The sequence below is a fragment of the Petromyzon marinus genome, chromosome 53 (genome assembly GCF_048934315.1).
Source record: "Petromyzon marinus isolate PM22_M1 ecotype Great Lakes invasive population chromosome 53, UKy_Petmar_22M1.pri1.0, whole genome shotgun sequence".
NCBI lineage: Eukaryota > Metazoa > Chordata > Hyperoartia > Petromyzontiformes > Petromyzontidae > Petromyzon > Petromyzon marinus.
The window spans coordinates 3,263,437-3,289,702 of record NC_133719.1 but is presented as its reverse complement, the minus strand read 5'-3'; the positions used below and the strand labels follow the sequence as shown (position 1 = coordinate 3,289,702).

General features: G+C 52.7%; 1 protein-coding gene across 4 annotated transcripts; it reads right to left on the bottom strand.

Annotated features, from left to right (window-relative positions):
* Positions 1–1,640: 1,640 nt before the first annotated feature.
* Positions 1,641–24,484, bottom strand: LOC116953889 (uncharacterized). Of its 4 annotated transcripts, none has more exons than XM_032974178.2 (21): positions 24,353–24,484; positions 21,071–21,272; positions 20,545–20,632; positions 19,310–19,429; positions 18,554–18,695; positions 17,475–17,601; positions 16,679–16,853; positions 14,858–15,036; positions 14,202–14,375; positions 13,564–13,725; positions 12,553–12,659; positions 11,441–11,573; positions 10,687–10,891; positions 9,779–9,960; positions 8,875–9,031; positions 7,758–7,919; positions 7,118–7,284; positions 6,578–6,744; positions 6,132–6,189; positions 5,532–5,687; positions 1,641–5,190 (listed from the first exon to the last, which is right to left on the bottom strand). In XM_032974178.2, the coding sequence occupies exons 2-21, from the start codon at positions 21,218–21,220 to the stop codon at positions 5,143–5,145; spliced, it is 2,859 nt and encodes a 952-aa protein (XP_032830069.1). In that variant the 5' UTR covers positions 21,221–21,272; positions 24,353–24,484; the 3' UTR covers positions 1,641–5,142. The 4 variants fall into 4 exon arrangements, with proteins under 4 accessions (XP_032830069.1, XP_032830068.1, XP_032830070.1 ...); XM_032974177.2 differs by lacking the exon at positions 24,353–24,484 and adding an exon at positions 23,413–24,346; XM_032974179.2 differs by lacking the exon at positions 24,353–24,484 and adding an exon at positions 23,413–24,346 and having other exon boundaries at positions 14,858–15,033.
* Between the last annotated feature and the right edge of the window lie 1,782 nt (positions 24,485–26,266).

Here is a 26,266-nt window from a genome sequence, read left to right as displayed (position 1 = left end):
GTGCCACTTTGTGGGGAAGTCAACACTGATGGTTGTCCTCTGGGGAGACTCGCCTCCTGTTATAGGAATGTGGAATTTCCACCACTGGCTCAGGGGCTGTGAACGGGAGATAGCACCGATGCTTCAGCAGCCACTTGAGCAGGAAAAAATCATTTTGACTTTTCTGTTCTGGATAGGCGTCGCCTTGTGCTGTCGTGGCAGTGCCTTATGCCGATAAAGCCTTGCTACAATAAAGCCTTGCTACAATAAAGCCTTGCTACAATTCCAGCCTAGCAGGGTTCCTGAAAATATCGAGTGAGAGATGAAGCTCTGAGTGTATATATGGCCTGATTTGACAAGATAAAAACATCGTAGACAGGATCACCAGTTCACTCGATCACATGTTCATTGTGAATGAACAAATTGGTTAGTGTTATACACCAGTGAGTAGGCCTCGGCAAGGTAAGGTAAAAGCAACGAGCCTACCTTTACCCTACCTTTTACACTTACCCCATACAAATTACCCGATTACCGGGTAATAACTAACCCTAACTCGTTTAATTTTTTCATGGTAGGGCTATCCACTATGCAACACTTACCTTTGACTAAAGCACTGCTGAATAAACCACTCACACTAAAATTGTACATGTTATCACGTTCTAAATGATTATAATTGTTTGTACAATGAAACGACAATGTTTGAAGTGGGCGCACTTTGTTTACCGTAATACTTTCAGTGGCTGTAGGGGGGTGCGAAAGTTTCAGCTGAGGCTATGGATTGCACAATGGGAAGGGCCTTAACAAGCGTCTACAAGACGCGGAATCATAATTTCTGAGTCCCTTAGGCCGCTGCTATTGGCTGAGCACTATACAGTCGCGACCATGAGCTTTGTTTCAAACTTCCAATGCCTTTGTTGCCAGGAGGCAATGGCGTTACCGTAGTGCCGTTATTGTCTGCGCAGTGCGCAATCTATCAGTGCTAAAACTGTACAGGGGTAACTACCGGTCCAGTAGCTGTAATATGATGAGGTAGAATGCTGGTAAGCCAAACAGTACGCTTACTTATCTACCAGTTATGTTATTTATTTATTGGATATTTACTTTTGTTACTTATTTACTGTTATAAGTTCACTCGTTTCCGGTTAGTTTGTTTTCTTTGTGCACGTTATGATTTTAATGTTAACAATTGATAGGGGGCCGTCCATAAATGACGTCACGCACCTGGGGGGGGGGGCAGAGCTTTGTGACGTCATATTTGAGGGGAGGGGTCTGACTTTTTGAGACGCTGTATGACGAGGGGGGGGGGGGGTCAAAAATCGTCCAAAATCGCGTGACGTCATTTATGGACGGCCCCTAGTGAATGTATTACAAATGTAAACTTTGTATTAATATGATGGAATTAAGCTGCGGTAACGACGTTCAAGATATGAATGCATGTGGGATATATGGAGGTGCGGGCTATCTGAAATTTGTTTTACACAAAACGCTATTTTTGCGGGGTATATGCGTATGCGGGCTACAGTGAGGGAAAAAAGTATTTGATCCCCTGCTGATTTTGTACGGTTGCCCACTGACGAAGAAATGATCAGTCTATAATTTTAATGGTAGGTTTATTTGAACAGTGAGAGACAGAATAACAACAACAAATCCAGAAAAACGCATGTCAAAATTGTTATAAATTTATTTGCATTTTAATGAGGGAAATAAGTATTTGACCCCCTCTCAATCAGAAAGATTTCTGGCTCCCAGGTGTCTTTGATACAGGTAACGAGCTGAGATTAGGAGCACACTCTTAAAGGGAGTGCTCCTAATCTCAGTTTGTTACCTGTATAAAAGACACCTATCCACAGAAGCAATCAATCAATCAGATTCCAAACTCTCCACCATGGCCAAGACCAAAGAGCTCTCCAAGGATGTCAGGGACAAGATTGTAGACCTACACAAGGCTGGAATGGGCTACAAGACCATTGCCAAGCAGCTTGGTGAGAAGGTGACAACGGTTGGTGCGATTATTCGCAAATGGAAGAAACACAAAAGAACTGTCAACCTCCCTCGGCCTGGGGCTCCATGCAAGATCTCACCTCGTGGAGTTGCAATGATCATGAGAACGGTGAGGAATCAGCCCAGAACTACACGGGAGGATCTTGGCAATGATCTCAAGGCAGCTGAGACCAGAGTCACCAAGAAAACAATTGGTAACACACTACGCCGTGAAGGACTGAAATCCTGCAGCACCCGCAAGGTTCCCCTGCTCAAGAAAGCACATATACATGCCCGTCTGAAGTTTGCCAATGAACATCTGAATGCTTCAGAGGACAACTGGGTGAAAGTGTTGTGGTCAGATGAGACCAAAATGGAGCTCTTTGGCATCAACTCAACTCGCCGTGTTTGGAGGAGAAGGAATGCTGCCTATGACCCCAAGAACACCATCCCCACCGTCAAACATGGAGGTGGAAACATGCTTTGGGGGTGTTTTTCTGCTAAGGGGACAGAACAACTTCACAGCATCAAAGGGACGATGAACGGGGCAATGTACCATCAAATCTTGGGTGAGAACCTCCTTCCCTCAGCCAGGCCATTGAAAATGGGTAGTGGATGGGTATTCCAGCATGACAATGACCCAAAACACACGGCCAAGGCAACAAAGGAGTGGCTCAAGAAGAAGCACATTAAGGTCCTGGAGTGGCCTAGTCAGTCTCCAGACCTTAATCCCATAGAAAATCTGTGGAGGGAGCTGAAGGTTCGAGTTGCCAAACGTCAGCCTCGAAACCTTAATGACTTGGAGAAGATCTGCAAAGAGGAGTGGGACAAAATCCCTCCTGAGATGTGTGCAAACCTGGTGGCCAACTACAAGAAACGTCTGACCTCTGTGATTGCCAACAAGGGTTTTGCCACCAAGTACTAAGTCATGTTTTGCAGAGGGGTCAAATACTTATTTCCCTCATTAAAATGCAAATCAATTTATAACATTTTTGACTGCGTTTTTCTGGATTTTTTTGTTGTTATTCTGTCTCTCACTTCAAATAAACCTACCATTAAAATGATAGACTGATCATTTCTTTGTCAGTGGGCAAACGTACAAAATCAGCAGGGGATCAAATACTTTTTTCCCTCACTGTCTATGCAGGAAAATACGGTGTTTACCGGGTAATACTTCGCGCGACCTTTACCCTACTGGGTAATTCTTTCGAGCTACCTTAACCCTACCCGTTACCTTACCCCTTGGCATGTCGACACCTTTACCCTTTACCTTTACCCTTTTACCCTGTAAAAAGGGTAAATTACTTTACCTTGCCGAGGCCTACCAGTGAGACTGCAGAAGAGTCTGAATTTGTGTTCATTATAACTGAAGGTGACCAGGGTGAAATTTGTAAGGTAACAAAGCGGTGCGGTAACAAACGTTGGACATTGAGCAGCAGGACCTGAACGCATGTGGGAGAGCTGTACGGCAGCACAACCACGATAGCATACGCATACTCCAAACCCAGACTCCAAACCCAGACTCCAAACCCAGACTCCAAACTCAGACTCCAAACCCAGAGTCCAAACCCAGACTCCAAACTCAGACTCCAAACCCAGACTCCAAACCCAGAGTCCAAACTCTGACTCCAAACCCAGACTCCAAACTCTGACTCCAAACCCAGACTCCAAACCCAGACTCCAAACCCAGACTCCAAACTCAGACTCCAAACCCAGAGTCCAAACCCAGACTCCAAACTTAGACTCCAAACCCAGACTCCAAACCCAGACTCCAAACTCAGACTCCAAACCCAGACTCCAAACCCAGACTCCAAATGCAGACTTCAAACCCAGACTCCAAACCCAGACTCCAATCCCAGACTCCAAGTGCAGACTTCAAACCCAGAGTCCAAACCCAGAGTCCAAACCCAGACTCCCAATCGCAGCCAAAACTGGCAGTAGCATTAACTTAAAGCATTATCATCCAAGCTTGAGACTTCAACAAATGTATTGCCAAACATTTCATGGTTTTTACATGTATTTAAGAGAAAGTTAAATTTTAGTCAAAGCAAAACCTCCTCTTAGCACGGTTGGCTACGTACGGGGCGAAATAAGTTCAACATACATACGTACAAAACAATTACACAATGCTAAAACTCCACAAAATCAGCTTCATCGTCATCATCACGATCATCAGCCATGGCCAAGACATTGTCGGATGAAGGCCTCCCCAAGCCCCTGCCGGCTCTCACGACCCTGCGACGTAAGAATCCACTCAGCACAAAAAAGTAACAAAAATCTGGCCGGGTGGCTCACCTGCAGAGCGAGAGGCTCGCAATCCGAAGTTCAAATCCTGGTCAGTGGGTTGACAATCTGTAATTACTCCCTCCGAGGTGGATTAAATGAGTTCCACTTTGTGGGGAAGTCAACAGCGGCTATACTATGGGTAGACTCGCTCCCCGCCATCGGAATGAGGAATTTCCACCACTGGCACTTTCACACGAACCGATGATCAGCATATAAAATGGTAGTGAAAAACAGTAATACACTGAATTAATTTTAAGACAGCAGATGCACGGAGTGAACGTTGCGCTTGGGTTTTAGATGCGACCAATGAAGGCTTGGAGTGATTGTGCATCAGCCGCTCTTGACACAGGAATCGTGAGCAGTCTGGGCATCTTTAACACAGCCACGGGCAGAAGGCTGCAGTGGTAGAGCCACGGCCCTGGGACTATTTTCTCACGCCACTGCTGACAGAAGGGCCTCCACTGAGGCAGCTTTAGAGGGCCCATCTCTCGAGTGAATTTTGGCCCACTCGTCCATGCTGGCCCAGTAACGTCTTGGGAGATGAGTTAGGAGTACCCACACCCAATACCCACCGATCGACTAACTGCGGTAGTTCCCATTTATGCCCCTGGGCGGACAAAGGCGGTGGGAGGAATCCAATTTAACGAGAGCCATCGCTGACATCCGTCATGAGGTCTGCCCTGTTGAGCGTTCTTAACCGGAGCACGAGCTGGCATCATCAAGTCGGCCGAGTAGCGGACACCAAGCAGACTGCCGCAGTGTCCGCGTGCCGTCGATGCCTACGGTCACCGTCGCGGATTCGGCGAGGGGGAGCCGGCCGGCCGGCCGAGGGTGTGACGCGTCCAAGTCTCCGTCGTCTCACGAGCGGAGCCTCGCGTACGGCGACAAACAGGAAGGCTACGGTCGCTCTTCTCCGTGTTCCGCCTGATACTTGGAGGCCCAGTTCTGTTGGCGGACAGACAATCTACCGTTTACAGCCCAGTCACGAAGACCAAGATTCCCCATCTAGCCTTAACAGACTGTTGGGGCAAGAGGTGTTCACGTGCACGTCTGAAGGCCAGCACCACACCCGGTGATAATACCTCCCCAGTGATAATGTTTACTATCGCACCAGGTACTTAATCGACCTAGGGGAGCCCCAGGACTGGTTCAGATATCGCTGGTGTTGGCCGTGAACGGGAATCGAACCCAGGTGCTTCCTGCTGTGAGCCTCGAGCGTTACCACTGCGCCACCTGCCACCCCCGCCGCCTGACAAGGGACGTTGTTTTGGAATCGTTAAAGTTACCATGAGCGACTCCCTCTCGGACTCCAGGTAATGTCCGTCCCACAGCTCCATGGTGAGGCCAGTGCAGAGCTTCGCTCGCCGAGTCCACTGCTTCTCCTCTGCCTCCCGCAGGGCGGAGGCGACGTCCCCACCCCGGGTCAGCAGTGCCGCGACGTTCTGACGACAATCGAAGGCGCGAGTCAGGGAGGGGCGGACGCTCCGCGCGCTTCACCGGCCGACCCCCGCGCACGTGAAATCCCCTCGCGTGAGAAGTGCATCCACTGCTTGCCTCGCCGGCGATCTACACATCTGGGAGGGTCGACCCAGAACGCACGGTGAGCTTCCAGCCCCAGGCGCCACTTTTTTTTTGCATAGCAGTGCCCACACCAAACCGCTAGCGCCACTGCGCACAGCGAGTGGCCTCCTATTTGTTCCTCCCGGCGACAAATCCTGGTTCTCATAAAAGCTTCAGGCATGTTGGACGGCCGTAGATTCGGTGATCGACGAGCGGTGGACTAGGTGAAAGGTTTGAGTGTGGGGTCGGAGCTGAGTAATAACTACAACAACTTGCACAGTGTGCTGATACGTGCGGTGTGTGTGGAGTGAATCGGTCAGCGTTACCTCATCTGGAGCCCCTTCAAACAGCAGAATGTGATGTTTTCCTGTCCTCACATATGGCCTGGAACATAGAATAATTCAAACAAAGAATGTCAATTTTTCCAAAGATCTAATTACTAAAGACACACAAAACCCACTTTCCAGCTCAGTGGACCATCTTTAGGCAGAAAATTAAATGTATACCAATGCCCTCAATAATTCAGTTGAATTCAGAAACCCACATCTTGATGGATAAAATCCTTTTAAGAGTTTTATAGACTGTAGGATAATAATGTGCAATGCTTATATTTGATAAATGGTCACAGAGAAACTGTTATGGATAGGCGGCAGCTGTGGGATAGGGAATTCTGTGATTACAGGACCCTCGTTCCGCTGAGTTAGAGATCGACTATGGGACAGGGAACTCCATGATCACAGGGCCCAGGACACCCCTAACACTTCTGGGTTACCCGTGGAAAAGGGGCAGCACTCCCCAGCCCAGCTGCGGCGACGAGCTGCTCCCTTTGGAGTCCGCGCCGCTCACGTCGGCAAATTCCGAATTTTCACCGTCGTCGTCGTGCCGGCCGAACACCCTGAGCAGCAGCGAGTTCGCCCGATCCGGCTGCAGATTCAGAATCTGGCAAGAGAGATCGAGACGTCGCCGTGGCCAGATCCGCCGATGCCATCGCGCGTCGCTGACGCGTCGGCGGCTTAAGACGCATCCGGCACCCGCGGCATACGCAGCACAACACGAATCACGCACGCAGCACACGTCAAGAGGATGATTCATCGAGTCTATGGGTCATTATGCGAGTCTGTGGGTCTCTATGCGAGTTTGTGGGTCTCTATGTGAGTCTATGGGTCTCTTACATGAGTCACTCGTGACCAGGCTGAGACCATCAACTCATTGCACTTGAGATTTAATCACAGGCAGCGGCTGAGGGACCTCAGCGGTGCCGGCTCAGCGCTCTGAACCCTCGGGCCACCCGGCCTCCACTCGCATCACGCACCTTACAGTTTTCCAGCTCCCCGCTCAGAGTGCCGCAGTTGACGAGGTTCAAACGGCTCGCGATCACGATCTCCTTGACGGCGTCGCGCACCTCATCGGCGCGCGTGTCCAGTTCGGCACCCGGCAATATGTTTGCCAACACCCGTACGTAATGGTACGGGCAGCCGCCTGGCTCGCGAGCAATGCAACAACACGCAGGGGTGAGATGTGTGCAGCGATAAAATCATTGCCCTGTTCGAACCGGCCAACAGTTGTTACCGATGGGGGCCGGTGAGTAGGACGAGACCGAGTCCTGACGGACGCCATCGCAAGGCAAAGGGATGATATGACAGGTGGTTGTGGCCAGTTCAAAAGTAATCGACCAGGCGAACTGCGATTGTTGTTGTTGTTCGCATGTGCGTGTGTGCGTGTGTGCGCGTGTGCGTCTTTGTGCACGGGGAGCGGTAGTTCAGCGGTCGGCGTACTGCGCTACAAACTCGGCGACCCAAGCTCGTGACCCAGTAACAGTGGCGAATATGTGAACCAGTCCTGGGCCTCCGCTAGGTCGGCTCAACCTCAAACGAGCACCCGGTGCGGCGTACAAAAAACAGCACTAAAGGTTACACGGGCGGGCTTTGTGTCTGCACGTGTGCGCCGGGTACGTGATGTGACGCTGGCGTCCGTGACGCTGACGCAAACGCCGGTGCGCTGCCGGTACCGCACGGCCCTCAGCGGGCTCAGGTGCGGCGCCGGGCATCCCGGGGGCAGCGCCCGCCGTGCGTCCAGCAGCTCCAGGTAGATGCTGCGCCAGTCCGTAGGCAGCTCTGCAACGCACACACACACACACACAGATTCCCCGTGTAGTCTCCGCAAGGTGTTGGTGTTCGTTAGCGAGCACCTGCGGAGGCCCGGCATGGCACACGATGTGGTGGAGCAGTCACCACGCCCCGGCCAGCCGCTTTTGTCTCTCCATTGCTCCTATTTACACACTGAAATCAGGTACTCATTTAATGCTGAGTTGACCTAGGGGAGGCACAGGACCGGTTCTGATATTTGTCATTGATGTTGGCGGTGAGCGGGAATCGAACTTAGGTTGCCGGGTTCGTAGCGCAGTGCAGCTACGAACAAATTCACTTCCTGAAGTTTTCAGCCTGTGGAGCGAAACGTCCGACATTGTGCCAAACACCACACGGGAAAACCCAAACACGTGGTGGCGTGACAGCCTGGTGGTGTGGTGGCGTGGCAGGATGGTGATGTGACGGCGTGGTGACGTGATGATGTGACGGTGTGATGATGTAATGGTGTCACCATGTAACGATGTGACGGTGTGACGGTGTGACGGCGTGACGATGTGATGATGTGACGGTGTGATGGCGTGACGATGTGATGATGTGACGGTGTAACGGCGTGACGATGTGATGATGTGACGGTGTAACGGCGTGACGATGTGATGATGTGACGACGTGACGGTGTGACGGCGTGACGGTGTGATGGTGAAACGGCGTGACGATGTGATGATGTGACGACGTGACGGTGTGACGGCGTGACGGTGTGATGGTGAAACGGCGTGACGATATGATGATGTGATGACGTGACGGTGTGATGGTGAAACGGCGTGACGATGTGATGACGTGACGGTGTGACGGCGTGACAGCATGACGATGTGATGGTGAAACGGCGTGACGATGTGATGACGTGATGACGTGACGGTGTGACGGCGTGACGGCGTGACGGCATGACAGTGTGATGGTGTGATGACGTGACAATGTGACGGCGTACCACCGGGGTGCAGCACGGAGAGCCAGTCCCGCACGGTGCGGGGGGAGCCCGCGTCGTCTCTGCTGTAGGAGCCTATGATGTTGATCTCCGAGGGGGAGGGGCGGGCCCCCTCCGTCAAGTAGAACCCTGTCTCGTATGAGGGCCGGGGCCTCGGCTCCTGATGAGGGGTGGGGGGGGGCGTTTGGCGGGGGGCAGGAGACATTGCCGAGTTTGCAGATCTCTCTCTCCCCGTGGTCGCGTGCATTTTTCTCGGGGACCTCCGGTTTTCCCCTCCATATTTAGAATCAACACGCTCTTATTTGGCTGAAATAACTTTCCACGTGATAAGACACTTCGTCGTCGAGCTATCATTTGTGGCCAGGTCTCCTTTTAAAAAAGAAATACATAGCTCAGTAGGCTTTACCTGGTAAAATAAAAAGTTTCGTTTAGTTTTTATTACACACTTTTTATTAACTCACTCTGTCTGTTGTTGTATCCTCAAATCTTGTAACTCAATGTTAACCCACTTCCCAATGTGGCATCGACTGCAAACTTGGTATACTTATGTCATACTGATGACAATACTATATTCTATCATTAAACATAAAAAATATATATTTTCAAACATTTTTTATATGTTATGTTTCGGCTTGGGTCTAATTGTCCACGCTCAACTGACGTTGGCTATAAATCACCATGGTCTCTTACGTTATGGCAAGCTTTGGGGCGACTTCCTGGAGTCTTGGAGTTCTTCCATTACTAGTACGGTACATTTAATTAAAGCGTGTTTTTAAAACATAAAAAAATACTTATATAGTTTTAGCTCTCAGCCACTTTGCACAAAATCAACTCAACTCTGCCGCTACGTAGCCTAAACCTGGCAAGCGGCCACGCCGTGCAGAAGCCGCTTGCTGAGGACCCCTACCAGAGTGAGCGGCAGCAAGCGGATGAGGATGGTGCACGCCGGCACTAGTGGGTGATGGACGAGCGAGTGCTCGTTCAGCGGAGCCGAGTCCCCGGGATCGGGCATCCCCGCCCACAGCCTCAGCTGGTGCCCGCCGCTCTTGAGACATCCGTCGCTCCGGAACAGCCTGAATAGAACGTTACCTGGAGACGACGCGGACACGCAGATGCACGGGAGCACGCGCCACACCGTCCGGATGTTTGTTAAAGTGCTTAAACTATTATCACCAGGTAAGGCTCACTGAGCTATGTAGCTCTTTTTCAAAAGTGACCTGGCCACAAATGATAGCTCAACGACGTGGCTCATCACGTGTAAATGTATAGCGGCCAAATAATCAGCGGAGGGAAAAATCGGTAGACCAGGAGAAATATCCACACAACCTTGGGGTTGTAGGAATTGAACCCACAACCTCCTGTACACCAGACGAGGTGGAATCCTCATTTTCAGAGTGTTGCGGGTGAGCGGCTGCTCTCAGTACTCAGCTCCTACCCTCATGAACGAAATATCCGTGGCTTTTTTGAAAGATGGAATTTCACCTTGAAAAACTGCGCCGCCGCCACTGTCACCACTGCACTGCTGTCGCTCGCTCTCGGAGACAGAGAACGGCTCAGAGGTGCCAAGAGGTGGAACCACAGATGGTCGGGAAGGCAGCAGCAGCCACGCTGTGAACAATTGCCCAAGCTCTGCAGTCCCATATAAATCAAGATGTTTTCAGTCAATTAATGAGTGCTTACAGGCAGCAGGAAACCGGCGCACTGGGGGAAAACCCGCACGTGCAAGGGGGAAACGCGCTATCCCATAAAGGTGGACGAGGCGGAGCCCTCATTTCGCTCATGAAGGGATCTCGGGCCACGGTTCGGGCTGCGCACCGATGACGACGGCGCGCCGCGAGTCCCTCTCCAGCGTGTAGACGCGCAGCAGCAGCAGCGCGTCGTCGTGCACGCGCGCGTCGCTCCCCGCGGGGACCGGGACGCGCTCCGAGAAGTGCGGGCTCCGCGCCAGGCTGTCCAACTCTGGCACGGCCATGATGTCCTCCAGTCCCTCCAAGCCCGACTTCACCACGCGGCCCGTCACCTGCGCGCTCGCGGAGCGCACGCGAGGCTAGCGCTCGACGTTGTGCGGAGCGCTGCTGGGCTCTCCGAGGCGAGCGAGCGCGATCGCGGCGAAGGTGGCGGCGCTCGGCGACAAAGCGAGTTCACCCGATGCGGCTGCAGATTCAGAATCTGGCGAAAGAGAGGTCGAGACGCCGCCGTGGCCAGATCCGCCGATGCCATCGCGGGGGGTGCGCTCTCGCCACGTTCGCATTCACCCGAGAGGATCTGAAGATCGGGCCTCGGCATTGTGTTTCAGGCGATCCCAAAATATTTCGTTTCGGATCGAAAGAAACCTCCGTCTCAGCCCCCCCCCACCAAAACACAACGGACCCCCGTGTAGCCTTTAGCAAACTGTTCGGATAAGTGCTGTTAGCGAGCACCTATTGAGGCTTGCAGAAATCATCATGCACGATCGTCATCCCAACCCTGCTGACGTTTCTACGTCAATTCTCTCCGTCGTGGCAGCACCTCCTCTTCCCCTGCACGCATGTGACACACTTCCTCTGCTCGGGGCAGGCCCTCGCCGCACCTTGATGATGGTGGCGCAATCGGGCAGGTAGCGGACGGCGTCGATGTGGAGGACGAACGGCTCAGAGGGCCGGCACGGGGTGGGCGGCGCCACACTCGGGTCATGGGCCACCCACGGGGAGAGGGCGCCGTGCCTGCCAGGGTCACGCATGTGTGGCGGATGCGTGCGTGCGCGTGCATGTGTGCGTGGGCAGGGGGGGGGGAGAGGTGGTGCAGCGGTTAGCGTGCTGCTCTACAACCCTGACGACCCGAGTTCAATTCCGGCTAATTACAACGAGCGGAGTGCCAGGTGGCTAAAACACAGAAAGTTGGAACAGTAGGGGGCATCAGCCAGTGATCTCGGTCAATCCATGGCACCTGGATCTCTCCCGTGACCTCCTGCCAGCGAGCGTTGGACACTTTGCGTGGCCTTAACGTGCACATAGCCTGGCACAAGCGCCGTGGTGACGTCACCGCCACTTAGTGGCGAATGGCGGTTGTTGTTGTGAGAGGGAGGAGAGAGGTGGTGCAGCAGTTAGTGTACTGCTCTACAAAGCCTGGCGATCCGAGTTCAATTCCGACTCAGCCTTAAATGAGTAGTCAGTATGGTTGTATGAACGTCAGCATTGGGGAGACAAAGGTGGGCGGGCATGATACGATAACTTAATAGTTGCTAGCTTACAGCTTTTGTGCAGGAGTCTTTTTAAGGCTGTCCAGGGGATCTTTGTCTTCGTAATGCATACTCATGCAGTGATGACACGACTCCCACTCTGCTAGGTTCGGGCAGCAGAAGGCAGTACAACAAAAACCTTCGCTGTACTGTATTTGTATGCCCCCATGTCTATGCTCACCCCCTTCGTCCACCTGCACTGACCAGCGTGATAAAGTATGGTCAAACAACCCCCCAGGCCTGCACGGTGTGGGGAGGCCCTCATCCAGCAGTGGACTGATCAAAGCGGCTATGCAGACGCGTGTGCGTGGGTACAGGACACGGCTTGTGCCACGCGGCAGCTCCCCCGCGTGCCCTCGGGCTGCCGCACTCCGTTTCTCTCCGCGGCACTGAAGGAGCTCATGGAGCGAAACGTCAGGCGCCATGCCGAAACGGCACGCGGCAGCCCGGTGCCCATTACGCACCAGCGGTTGAGCACTGGCACGGCCAGCGCGGCGCCGTCTCCTCGCAGGTGCGCCAACGCCCGCGCCACGTCCACCGTGTAGAGACGCTGCGTCTCCTCCAGCAGCACCTATGGCAAGAGCAGCGGCAGCACAGAGCCAGCTCCAACAAACGCGCAGCCGGGGCGGTGGTGACGGTGATGCTGCACAGCAATACGCGGGCTCATATGATATGTCCCACTTCTGTACGGAAAAGGGTGTTGGGCCTATCGCACGCACGGTGGATTGTTCTCCGGGTGTTCCGGTTTGCTCCCGCATGTAAATGCACCACTCATTCATTGGCTGAAAACATCTTACTATGTAGAGGGCTGTGGATCTTGGGCAATCGTGGGTAGCGTCGGCTCACCGCCTGGCAACTGCTGCCTTCCCCCGCTCGACTGTGGTTCTTCCACGACTGTGAGCGACGCAATTTGCATGATCGAGAAAACTAAAACTATCATGAATACATCATGGAAGTAGGTAAAGTCACGGCCTTGCAATTGCCTACAAAGACAAAGATCCCCCGTATAGCCTTAGCAGACTGTTGGGGCACGTGCTGTTTGCGAGTACCTATAAAGGCAAACACGGCGCACGATGGGGTGGGCGGCCAACACCACGCCCGGCCGCCTTTTCCGCCCCAGTGGCGATATACACACATGGCACCAGGTACTCATTTGAGGCTGAGTGGACCTAGGGTAGGCCCAGGACCGCTTCGAATAATAGTCACTGGTGTTGGCCGAGCTCCACTCCTCACACGAACATACAAAGACAAAATCCCTGTTTAGCCTTAACAGACTGTTTGAGCCAGTGCTGTTAGCGAGCACTTATGAAGGCCGGAATGGCAGATGAGGGATGGGGTTGGCCAGCACCACGCCCGGCCGCCACTGTGTGTGTACACAAAGGTACACAGGCACGTTAATACACACACATGCGCGGCGGTACACACGCAGGTACACGTGCGCACGCACGCACGCACGCGTGCGCCATCCCTCGGACCTGGATGAGCGAGCTCCAGTCGGCGCACGCCATGATCTGGTCCCTGAGCAGCAACAGCAGCGCGAGGCACGAATCCACAAACACACGCTCATCCCACGCGCTCAGGAACAGCTGGTCCCACAGAAGCAGCACGGCCGGTGCCGACAGGACGCTCACGAACGCCTGCAAAAAAGACAAAGGTCCCCCGCACGGCCTTTTACAGACTGTCGGAGCAAATTATGTTAGTGAGCGCCTATTGAGGCTGGCACTGTGCACAAGGGGGTGTGTTGTGGCCAACGCCACACCCAGGCCACATTTGTCTCCTTGGTACTGTCGTTTGTAGGCCACACCAGGTACGTACTCATTTGAGGCCGAGTCGATCTAGGGGAGGCCCAGGACTGGCCACTGTGAGCGTAGTGCAGCGTGTGCGGCGCAGTCGGGTACTGTCCACCAGCCGTGAGACTTAACGCGCCGTCTGTCGCCTGCCCTTGCAGGGGCACTCTCGCCTGTTCCCACCTTACTTGGAGGTTCAGAAGAGAACCTGGCAGGTGAGTGTCGTAGGCACGAATTGGCACAGGCAATATGCGCTGGGTGCGACGCGTGCGCGAGCCACCGCTCCACACGCGGCAGGCGCGGAGAGAGGGGCTCATTGGGCGTACCTCTCCGATCCACTTGCGCAAGACGAGCAGGATGCTGGGCAGGGGGCCGTGCGGGTCTCTGCGCTCCACCGCGTCTCCTCCAGAGTCTCCGCGCTCCCCGTCGCCCGTGTGCGGATGGTTCTCCTTCTGCTTCTCCTCGTCGTCGCCCCACTCCAGGAGGCTCCGGAATTCCTTCTGTCGGAGTAGCACGTCGTCCGCGCCAGCCTCGCAAGCGGTTTGTGGCTCGGGCGACGTCACCGCAGCCGTGCGGCCGGCACCACGCTTGGCTGCTTTTGCACCGGGGACCCCATTTAAGGCCGAGTAGACCTAGAGGGAACTCCAAGACCGGTTTAGATGATAACTGCTGATGCTTGCCACGGGACGTCGGGTCCGATTTTTGCCGGCGTCACGGTCCAAATTTTCCACATTTTGAAAAACTCGCAAATCGCTTATTTTGAAACAACAACAACCAATGACAACGTCTCCCCGTGAAGCCCACTCCACTGGGCGCTGCGTTTCAGCTTGCGCCTCAAAAGGGACAGCTGCCAACCCCAAACCCGTGCCCCTGAGACGTTTCGTTTTCGTTACGACCGCGGTGCGGGTGCAGCGTGCCGTCCGCCGCGCCACCGGTTCCCACGACCCAGCGGCGTAGTGCGCACCCGGGGCACCGCTCCCACCTGCGTGTGTGGCGCCCCCACGTCGCGCGTCAGCCTCAGCAGCCGCGCGTGCAGGTGCGGGTCGCCCTCCTGCAGCCGCGCGACCACTTTCTGCGCGATGTCCGCGATGCGTCGCCACTCCGGGAAGTGCTTCTGAAGGAGGGCGTTGAGGTGGAAGGCGAGCTGCAGTGTGGCCTCTGCTGCGGTGGGGGGGGACGAGCCGGGGGGGGGGGGGAGGTGAACATGTGGCGGTTACAACTCGGGGACGGATTGATTTGCATGGGAGTGCAGAACGAACAGCTGCGAGAATATCCAAAGATGGACCGCGTTTAGGCATGCAAGGCGGCGGTAGTGCAGTGGTAACGCTCGTGCCTCGCAGCATGAAGGGCCTGGGTTCGATTTTGCCGACGCGGGCGCCTTTCTGCGCGCGGTGTGTGTATGTTCACCCCCTGTTCTGCACGAGTTTGCTCCGGGGTTCTCCGGTTTCCTCCCATAGCCAAAAAATCCCTCCATACAATGTAACCGGCATTGGAAAAACAACAGCCTAATGGCCATTTGGTTTAACACGTAGGCTTTCGCGACCAATATTATTCATAATAACGGTTTTTGGGTTAGATCGCGTTTATTTATAAATGTGTCGTAACCCTCCACCACCCGACACGGCCAATTTTGATTTAAATAATTACTAATCTACAACTCATTACTAATCATAACCAATGACTGATTACTAATCGATTATATAATTACATTACCCCTCCGCCTCTAATCTCTGCACCTGATATGAGTTAAGTGATGACGTCACCCTGCTGCTCTATATAAAACCGGGAGCAAGCGAGGGCTTCACCATTCTGGCGAATTGCCCGATGATGCTGGAAGTACTTACCAGCGAAACGTCGTACTCAAACTGTAAATGTGGATTCACTCTTCAACACACCGGTGGGCTAAAGTAGTGAATTATTTGTCTTTTGTCAACGTGACACTTTTTTGCTGATTGGCCGTGTCGGGTGGTGGAGGGTTACGACACATTTATAAATAAACGCGATCTAACCCAAAAACCGTTATTATGAAGGCCATTTGCTGCGTTCACTTTGTGTTGCATCAAGACAGCTGCCACTGAAATGTCCTCTAGGCTAAAATAACCCCTCGATACTGTGCCCTGAAGCTTTTCGTTTTGGGGCACGATATAAATTCCGATATAATTCTCGGGGCCTTATTACAGGATCACCGAGAGGCGTATACCTATTATTAAATTTAACTATGCCGCAGCCAAATAGCAGATTTGATGGCCGCATCGTTCAAAATACAATCAGTCAGGAACGCCGCCGGTCATCGCGCACCAGCCAGACAAGCCGATTAACCGGCCATGGAGCGGGCGTCCGATTGGGAAACCGCGGGAGGTGTTGGCAGAGAGGATTTTAAGGAGTTCCTTCAGGGCGGTTGGTGGCGGCTGGGATAGGACTGCGCGCTTAAAGTGGAGAACGTGTGGGAAGGATCGAGAGGGACCCAAAAGGGGATAAAGGGACGGGCTAACAGTCGCTCGGGTCACTGTGGTGTTAGCTCCCCACGACTGCGTGTGGCTTGTGCGTAGGCTGAATAAAGAGCCCACTGTGAATGTACACTTCTTACAGGCAAACCTCCTCATCGCTTTCATTTCTTTGAAACAGCTTTTTGTGTTTCATTTGTTGTCCTTCCCCGGCACCTCCGATTAGCATGGTTGATGACGTACGGTGACGAAAGAAGTTCAACGTACATACGTACACACATATCATTGTCATTATTGATCGGTACGATGTCGACGCCCAGCGCTCAGGGCCGTCGGGCTCCCAGCGCTCCCTCACGCACCGTGCGGGTGCCCGGATGCGAAGGCGAGGTGCAGCGGCACGAGGCGGTACACGAGGTGGGGCGCGTACACGCGGCCGTGCGTGTACAGCACGTTGAGGACGTCGCACACGAGCGTGAATGCCAGCCCATCGCCCGAGATGTACGTGCGCTGCAGCCAGCCGCTCCCGCGCAGCTTCTGCGCAGATGGGGGGTGGGGGGGCGACACGGAGGCACAGGCGAGCACGCGGCGAGTGAACGTTCGTCGGCGAACGTTCGCTCGACGATGCATCACCTGTGTACTGTTTGACTTGCAGTCTGCTGACTCGCCAGACGAACGAATTGCGATCGATGACATGCGGCCGCTGCCTCCTCCACACCCCAACAGCCCCGCTCTCGATTAAGCTCCGGCTGGCTCATTAATTATGCATACTCTCCGGTGTTTTGATCCAGGCCATTTGATTTTCGTGTGTCCATGTGTGTGTGCACCATGTGCACCTTGAGGCTACTGGGCAGTTGTGGCCAGTCGCCCTCCAGCAACGGCGGAGGTAGGAGGAGCGGCACTCGCAACAACGAGCGGAGCGCCGGGCAGGTAAAACGCAGCGAGTTGGCACAGTGGGGAGCACGAGTTGAGCATCTGTCAATAATCTCAGTCAGTCAACCCATGGCACCTGGGTCTGTCCCATGACCTTCCACACTTTACGTCATGGCCTGAAACTGCACCTAGCCTGGCACAAGTGCCACGGTGCCGTTCCCACCACATATTGGCGAATGGCGGCTGCTGCTGTTGATTTTGCAGCGTCGGTGCGCACCCACTCACCTCCGTCACCGTGTTGCGGATGAGGTGCGCGACGGGAGATTGCGTGGCGTGCGTCATCCCCATCTGATCCACGCCGCGCCACACTTTCCGCCGGAACTGCTCCCACGCCTCCCCCTCGCACGCACCCCTGTGGAACAGCCGGGCTTGTTAACCGGTAACTGGTTACCATTTCATTATTATTATTAACTGGTTCAGTTAATAATAATAAAATGACATTTATAACACGGCACATTGTGCAGACAAGTGCACAACTCAGAGACGCGGAGACCAAATAGATAGAGGCCTGGAGATGTTTCTTAAAAATCAGAGTGCATTTGATGTTGCGGATCTGCAAAGGGATATAGAGAGTTCCACACCAAGGGGCGACAGCAGAGAACCGATGTGAGGCTTAACATTGACTGGTGTGTGGTGGTTGAACACAGGATGGATGAGAAAACAACAGTCAGAGTCTGTTAGAGATCGCATCGTCTTAAAACTATTGAGCTATATAGCTCTTTTTCAGAAGCGACCTGGCCACAAATGATAGCTCAACGAAGTGGCTTATGTGGAAATTTATAACAGCCAAATACTCAAAGCACAGGTTTCTAAATGTGGAGGGAAAGACCGGCGGACCTGGAGAAAAATCCATGCCACCACGGGGAGAACATGCAAACTCCAAATATACAGCAAGTGTCAGTGTCAGGATCGAACCCACAACCTCCTGTATACCAGGCAAGGTATATAACAGCTCGCCACCGTGACACCCCTCAACATAGGTTGAAGAAGCAATGGGCAAAGTTCACGGGAACAGTATCCATGGCCATATTACAACATGAGTGAGTGAGCGGGTGACTGGATGAGCGAGTGAATGAGTGGGTGAATGTATCCTTGCGACCTGCAGTGTGGTGGCAGTTGACCACAGTACGGATGAGATGAAACAATGCCTGCTAGAGACCGCGTCCCTCAACGCGGGTGGAGGAATCAATTAGCGAGATTCTTGGGAACAGCAACGACGGTAGCGCACGGCGACAGACAAGCGACGAGGAGGCGAGCGAGCAACCCCGGGGTGAAAATGGGTGATGGGCCTGCGCGTCACAAACCCAAGAGACCGGCACCATATTTCTCTACGGAGCTGTGCCGGGAGGAGTTTTCCCGTGAGTCGCGAGCACACTCGGTCCAGGCACTCAGGCCCGACCCCCAGCACGGCGCACATAGACTCTCCCAGCAGCTCGCTCCTGGAGCCTGGCAGAGGGAGGGGGGTCCCAGTTTCACAACACGAGGCCACTGCACAGCACTGCCTGGTACGCACGGAGGAAGTCGCACATAAGCACACCTTACGTAAGCAACGGACACTGCTGCCACAGCGGTTGGTGTGATTAGGGGGTAAAGCCGGTGCATCTGGCAGTCATCTCAGTCGGCCAATCCATAGCACCTAGGTCTGTTCCATGACCCCCTGTCAGCAAGCCTTCGACACTTCACAATGGCTGTGAATCTTAATAATGGCTGTGAATCATAACAATGGCTGTGAATCGTAACAATGGCCATGAATTGTATCAATGGTGGCAAATCATAACAATGGCCGTGAATCGTAACAATGGCTGTGAATCGTAACAATGGCTGCAAATCGTAACAATGGCTGCGAATCATAATAATGGCTGAGAATTGTAACAATGGCTGTGAATCGTAATAATGGCCACGAATCGTAACCATGGCCATGAATCGTAACAATGGCTGCGAATCGTAACAATGGCCACAAATCGTAACAATGGCCGCGAATCGTAACAATGGCCGCGAATCGTAACAATGGCCGCAAATCGTAACAATGGCCACGAATCCCTCCTTGCGAAATCCCTCACCTTGCAGCCCAACCGAGCGGCGCGCCAGCTCCCCTTGGCGCGCCGCTTCCTGCGCCATCGCCCTTCTGGCCGCGGCGGCGACCGCAACGCGGGTGCCGTCCACGAACGCCGCCACGGAGTCTGGGAGGGGATAAGAGATGAGGCAGACGGCTCCTCATCCTCATCAACGGGGAGCTCACGCGACGCGGGCAGTTCCACACAATCAGGAGACCTCGTACTCACACGTGTCACGGTCTCGTAAATACACACGGGGCGTCGGTTTTGGAGGTACACTTCTACAGTTTGAGAAGATGTGGCTCATGTCAATGGGACTGACTGTTCCGTCTCATCCACGTCTCATCCACGAGTGCCACCACACCGCAGGTCACAACAACACAATCACCCACTCACCACACTGTAGGTCACTACAACCCACTAACCCACTCACCCACTCATCACTTACTTACTCACCACATTGCAGGATACAGCAACACACTAACCCACTTACTCATCCACCCACTCACCACACTGCAGGTCACAACAACACAATCACCCACTCACCCACTCATCACTTACCACACTGCAGGTCGCTCATCCACTCACCCACCCACTCACCACACTGCAAGTCACCTCAATTCTCTCTCTGCTTCTTTCCTCGCACTACTCTGCTTTGGAATTCCCTCCTTCCATCATCATTGTCTTTTCTCTCACCACGCTCTTATAACAATAATAATAATAACCTTGCTCGATTCAAGACACATGTTAATCTTATCCTAAAATAAATTATATAGCACCTTATCCAAGGCACATTACACAAAATTAACAATGGTACAGCATGTGAATGTAATTGTGAATAAAATAGATGACAGGAAGCAATGGTGGCAAATCTGTGGTGCGTGAATTACGTGAAAGCCAAACTGATGACAGCAAATGACAATGAAGGGACTAAATGAATGAGGTTCATGAGTGATAGCCATGCAATGGTAAAGGTGGCGGTTATGAGCGGGAGATTAAGGGGGCGTGGGGTGAGCTGGGAAAATAAGTGAGTTTAATAATGCCTTGATCTCTTATAACATGGACAGTGCCGCTTGTTGCTGGCTGCTTGGCATTTTGGGCCTGTGCCCAGCAGCCGTATTTAATGAAAGACGGCGAGTAATAAGTCGACGGCTTTACGAGCGCACAGAACTCATCGCACAGTCGCCTTCACGGCGAGGTTCGCTATCTCAGAGGTGGCAGCCGTGATGACGTGCACTAACCTTCATTCGGTGACCTCTGACCGTGGTGCTCTTGACCCGGTGACCTTTTCCTCGTGTCGAGGGCTTCTGATGAGACCTCCGTTGAGATCTGCACAAACCAAATCGAGGAATGGCTGTCGGCCAAACCGGCATCACCAACAGCTTCCGATGGAACGGAATCAACAAACTGAGCGGGAAATCACTTCGCCTTTTTGAACGGTCACCGAGCTCGGGAGAGAAAACAAAGATCCCCCATAAAGCCTGAACAGACTGTTGGGGCAAGTGCTGTTAGGAGAGCACCTATAAAAGATGACACGTCACACGAGGTGGTTGGTGGCCAACACCACACCCGGCCGCCATTTTCTTTGGTACTCATTTGACGCTGAGTCGATCTAGGGGAGGCCCAGGGCCGGTGCAGACAATCATCACCAATGATTCACGCAAGCGGCAATCGAACTCGGGTCGCCGGGTTCGTAGCGCAGTGCGTTACCCGCTCCACTATCGCTCGCGCACACATACGCACACATCCACCCAGATCCACGCTGACCTTGTGCCAGGACGCGCCTGGCAGGAGAGTCTCTTGCAGACACGCGTCCAGCCACCGCACTCCGTACACGGGGCTCTTGCCAAGTGACCGGGCGTCCTCGGGCGCGAGTTTGCCTCGCTGCTCTGCGCGCATCGCTCCAACGTTCGCCATGTGGCAAGCGCAGAGGCCACCAAACCACGTTTGGCACAAACGGCGAAGTTCCCTGCCGCGAATTCAGACGCACGTTTCACACGTCAAAGATTGTGGGCCGGCAGAGGGAAATTGCAGCAAGACATATCCCATTGCTGTACTGCATTTCAACGTACGTGCATTTGTACGCTCACTGCTTTCAGGGCACGTATGCGAATCTTCTCACAGACATCCGTTTCTGTCTTTACACACTGATATCATACTATGAAAAATAAGAATAGGTTTTACCCTTTATGACAATAAAACAGACATGAAAAATTAGAATAGTACACTTTGGTTCTTTCGGTAAAGAAACAGTAGGTAGAAAAATAAATAATAAATCACGACGTTTCGATCGCAACACAAGCACTCGTCATCAGATAGAAAGAGGTTATATAAGGGCTGCTCTTGTTGCAGCAGCCCTTTCTTGTTCAGAAGTTCTACTGCTGTATCTTTCTACCTGATGACGATTGCTTGTGTTGCGATCGCAACGTCGTGATTTAGTATTTATTTTTCTACCCACGTGACTTTACCAAAATAACCAAAGAGTATGGATTCCTGCAGTCACAAAAACTTCAAATCAAAATTAGAATAGGTTTAACCCTGTCTGGCAATAAAACAGGTGTTAATATGTTCAAACATTTTGCAATGAATCAAGTGTGCATTAAGCACACGTACTTGTGGTGAACATGCAAACAAACGTGTTCTGATAATATAATGATCTATACATTGTCTATGAAACTGATTCCTACAGCAGAGACAGCCTTCTTTAGTGTCGAGTCTCACCAGTGTCAAGACCATAGAACGCTGAAAGGCGAACAGCACAAAAACAGGAAGGGTAAACCCTCTTATTTATCATACTTAATACTGGCAAAAAAGGTCCCATGATATCATACTCATGGCAATGAGTTCCTGGGTTCGATTTCCGACTCAGGAGCCTTCCTGTGCGCAGTTTGTATGTGCTTCCTCTGTTCTGCAAAGGGAGCGAGTGTGAGTGTAGGTTACGTAGTCCGCATGCCACTTGCCCAAAGTAGTTTCTATTTGGTCTGATGGAAGGGGCTAAATGGGCTGGAGGAAGAGATGGGCTGGAAGAAGAGATGGGCTGGAGTAAGAGATGGGGGAAGAGATGGGCTGATACGGTGCAAGAGGATGTGGAGCTGAGTAGAATTGCCGATGACCGGTACCAGCGGTATCAAGATCGACCTCTGTGGAGGAGGCTCGTGAGGACGCTGTGGGCAGCAGCAGCTCGACTCCCGTGCCACTCCTCCACGTTCTCTGCCCATGCTGCCCATCTTCATTAACCCGCATTGACCAGCGCGGTGAAGTATGGTCAAACAGTTCTAGATTTGAAGCTTTCGTGACTGCAAGGATTCATACTCTTTGGTTTTTTTCGGTAAAGTCACGTAGGTAAAATAAAATAAATGAAAACTAAATTAAATCACGACGTTTCGGAGGCAACACAAGCTTCCGTCTTCAGGTGGAAACCGTCACAGCAAAATAGCTGCATCAAGTGAAGAGCTCTAAGAGACCCGAGATTATATACAGGTTAAGGGGGGGGGGGAGGAGCCAGGAAGGGCCGTGGGGGGGGGGGCTAAGTTAAGCCGCATTTTGTTATGCTGCAGGGCGTTAGGGGGACGGAGAGGCGATGGCGAGCGGTTGTCAAAAATGAGAGAAACCAACTGGAAGAAATGGAAATGGCTGTACAATTACAAGGCAGCTAAAGTTTGACTTGGTTGATGACATCTTTCCAATGACTGCTTAATTAAAAAAACATCCTCTCGGTGGAAGTTGTATCTATGTTTGTATATCTGGATGGCTTCATGGACAAATCTTTGGTCGCTCGACTTATTCGGAGTGAGACCTCTGCTGTTAAACTGGAGCCGGTCATAAGCGCCTCTGCCCAGGTATGGGAAACTCTCCACTCTCTCCACAACTGCCCCATCACCGATTGGGAGTTGTGGGGGTTGAGTGTCCGATGGTACAAAATACCCAGGCAGGTGCTTAGTTTTGGTGGGGCTGATGGTAAGGCCCCACCTCTTAGACACACCACACGCACACTGACACACACGCACACACCACACACACACAGACACGCGGCGATAAGGGAAAGGATTCGGAGGCGGCCCTCATCCAACAGTGGAGTGATCATGGTGGACGACACAATAGCAGCTCACAAGTCCTTGATCGATCCGCTGCTGGATGAGGGTCCCGGCGCTGCCGATCGGTGGCGGCTCACAGCGGCGAGCTGGGCTGGCACGGCGACAACAGCGACCACTGTAGACGTTTAAAAGCCCTCGCCTCGCTCACCCACGCACCGCACAAAGGCAGCTAGCGGGGAGGGGGGGCAGGATCGCACTCACCATGACATTCGCCACAACACTCTCCTAGCTCACCACGACACTCACCACAACACTCACCACGGCACTCGCCACAACGCTCACCACGGCGCTCACCACGGCGCTCACCACCACACTCGCCACAACACTCACCACAATACTCGCCTAGCTCACTACAACACCACAACACTCACCACGACACTCACCACAACACTCACCTATCTCACCACAACACTCACCTAGCTCACCACAACACTCACCACAACACTCACCTAGCTCACCACAACACTCACCACGACACTCACCACGGCACTCACCACGACACTCACCACAACACTCACCACGACACTCACCACGGCACTCACCACGACACTCGCCACCTCACTCACCACAACACTCACCACGAGACTCACCACGGCACTCGCCTAGCTCACCACGGCACTCACCACAACACTCACCACGGCACTCGCCTAGTTCACCACAACTCACCACAACACTCGCCTAGCTCACCACGACACTCACCACAACACTCACCACAACACTCACCACAACACTCACCACAAGTCACCACGACACTCGCCACGACACTCACCACGACACTCACCACGACACTCACCACAACTCACCACGACACTCGCCACGACTCTCGCCACGACACTCACCACGGCACTCACCACGACACTCACCACGACACTCACCACGACTCACCACAACACTCACCACAACTCTCACCACAACACTCACCACAACTCGCCACGACACTCACCACAACACTCACCACGACACTCGCCACGACACTCGTCGAGCTCAGCGCGGCCCTAGCAACGGCGGCGCCTGGCAACGGGTGACGCCCACGGTCATGGCCGCCGCCGTCTCCACTGTTTATGTTTAGAGATGAACAATGAGTGAACACTTCTCGTGCTGCGTCTGCTTGGTGCTGGTGGTCTTCACGGGTCCCTCGGCTCCAGTGCTGCTGCTGCTCGACCACTGTGGGGAGGGCCCCTTTGGACGCCGCGGTGGCTAGGAGATGTTAACTACCTCGCCTGGTGTACAGGAGGTCGTGGGTTCCATCAAGTCCCTGACGCCTGCTGCTGTATATTTGGAGTTTGTGTCTCTCTCTCTCATCATCATCACGGTGGCTACGAGATGTTAACCACCTCGCCTGGTATTCAGGAGGTCTGTGTCTCTCTGTAATCATCATCACGGTGGCTATGAGATGTTAACTACCTCGCCTGGTATACACAAGGTCGTGGGTTCTATCCCGACCCTGACGCCTGCTGCTGTATATTTGGAGTTTGTGTGTCTCTCTCGCTCATCATCACGGTGGCTAGGAGATGTTAACTACCTCGCCTGGTATGCAGGAGGTCGTGGGTCGATTCCGACCCAGACGCCTGCTGCTGCTGTATATTTGGAGTTTGTGTCTCTCTCTCGCTCTCCCCACGTGGTCGCGTGGATTTTTCCCTGGGTCCTCCGGTTTTTCCCTCCACATTTAGAACCAAGAAGCGTTTGGAGTATTTGGCTGATGTACATTCCCACGCAATGATGAGCCACTTCTTCGGGCTATCGTTTGTGATAGCCAGGCAGGTTGCTTCTGAAAAAAACCCGACATAGCTCAATGGGCCTTACCTGGTAAAATAGAATAGTTATAATAGTAATAGGCATTTGTTGGTGGGTTGGGGGGGGGGCGAGTACCCCCTTGAGATCTGCGGAACGCCTTCTTATAACCACTGCGAGGTCGTGGCTCTGTTCCTGGGCTGATCGGGGTTCTTGTCACAGTGCAGATTCCAGGCTTTGGAACAACGCATTTGCCTTGGCTCGCAAGACAATCAGGCACGTTTACAGTAACGTTTATCAGTCTGTCTTGAGAATTCGCCCCTGTAGATGGGCCTCGAATATAACCACCCAATGGACCTTGCCCAGGAAGAATCATACGACTCGGTGTGGCTCTCCTGGTTAAATAAGTAAATTTTAATTATATAATAAACAAGTACATTCTGTTTATACTCTTTGGTTCTATTCGGTAAAGTCACGTAGGTAAAAAATAAAACAACAAAAATCACGACGTTTCGGCCACAACACAAGCGGCCTTCATCAGGTCAAGGGATCAGGCTGTCCCGAGGACAGCGCTGGAGTGAAACACAGCCACGCTCAGACCGCGGACCTTTAAGCTGTGTGCGAGGAAACAAGGTGCCTTGACAAAGAAATTAGCATAAAAAATAGCATTTGATTGGCCGACTTAGCATAGAGGTGGTGTACGTTCGGGTGCACTTGCCGTTTGGCGCGGGGGGGGGGAGTTTACCTATTGATGGTGTGAAAAGGGAATTTTTAAGCGCTGCGAAAGTTTGGGGTACCACTACTTGAAAAATATACTGTACCATTGAAAATTAGTTTAATGTTTAGTTCGATTTAGAACATCTTTCCAATGGTTGCTTAATTTGAAACCATCTTCTCGGTTGAAATTGTGTCTGTGTTTGTAGATCTGAATTGCCTCGTGAACAAATCTCTGATAAAAACCCGTGGGTTTGCAAAGAACCTTGGTATCGGAGAAAATTATATCGTGATCACCCACAGCGTTGTAACAGTGATCAGCTACGGAAGAAGAATTCCTTTTTGCCGTGTTTCAAATCTGATTTGTGCTCGCGAATTCGGTCAGAGATATGTCGCAATTATGGATAAAGATTCATACAACAAC

Coding starts and splice junctions, on each gene's coding strand:
- LOC116953889 (XM_032974178.2), bottom strand. CDS start 21,220: ATGGCGAACGTTGGAGCGATGCGCGCAGAGCAGCGAGGCAAACTCGCG. Junction 15,037..16,678: donor CGCATCCGGGCACCCGCACG/GTGCGTGAGGGA, acceptor CCCCCACCGCAG/CAGAGGCCACACTGCAGCTC. Junction 12,660..13,563: donor ACTGGAGCTCGCTCATCCAG/GTCCGAGGGATG, acceptor CTCTTGCCATAG/GTGCTGCTGGAGGAGACGCA.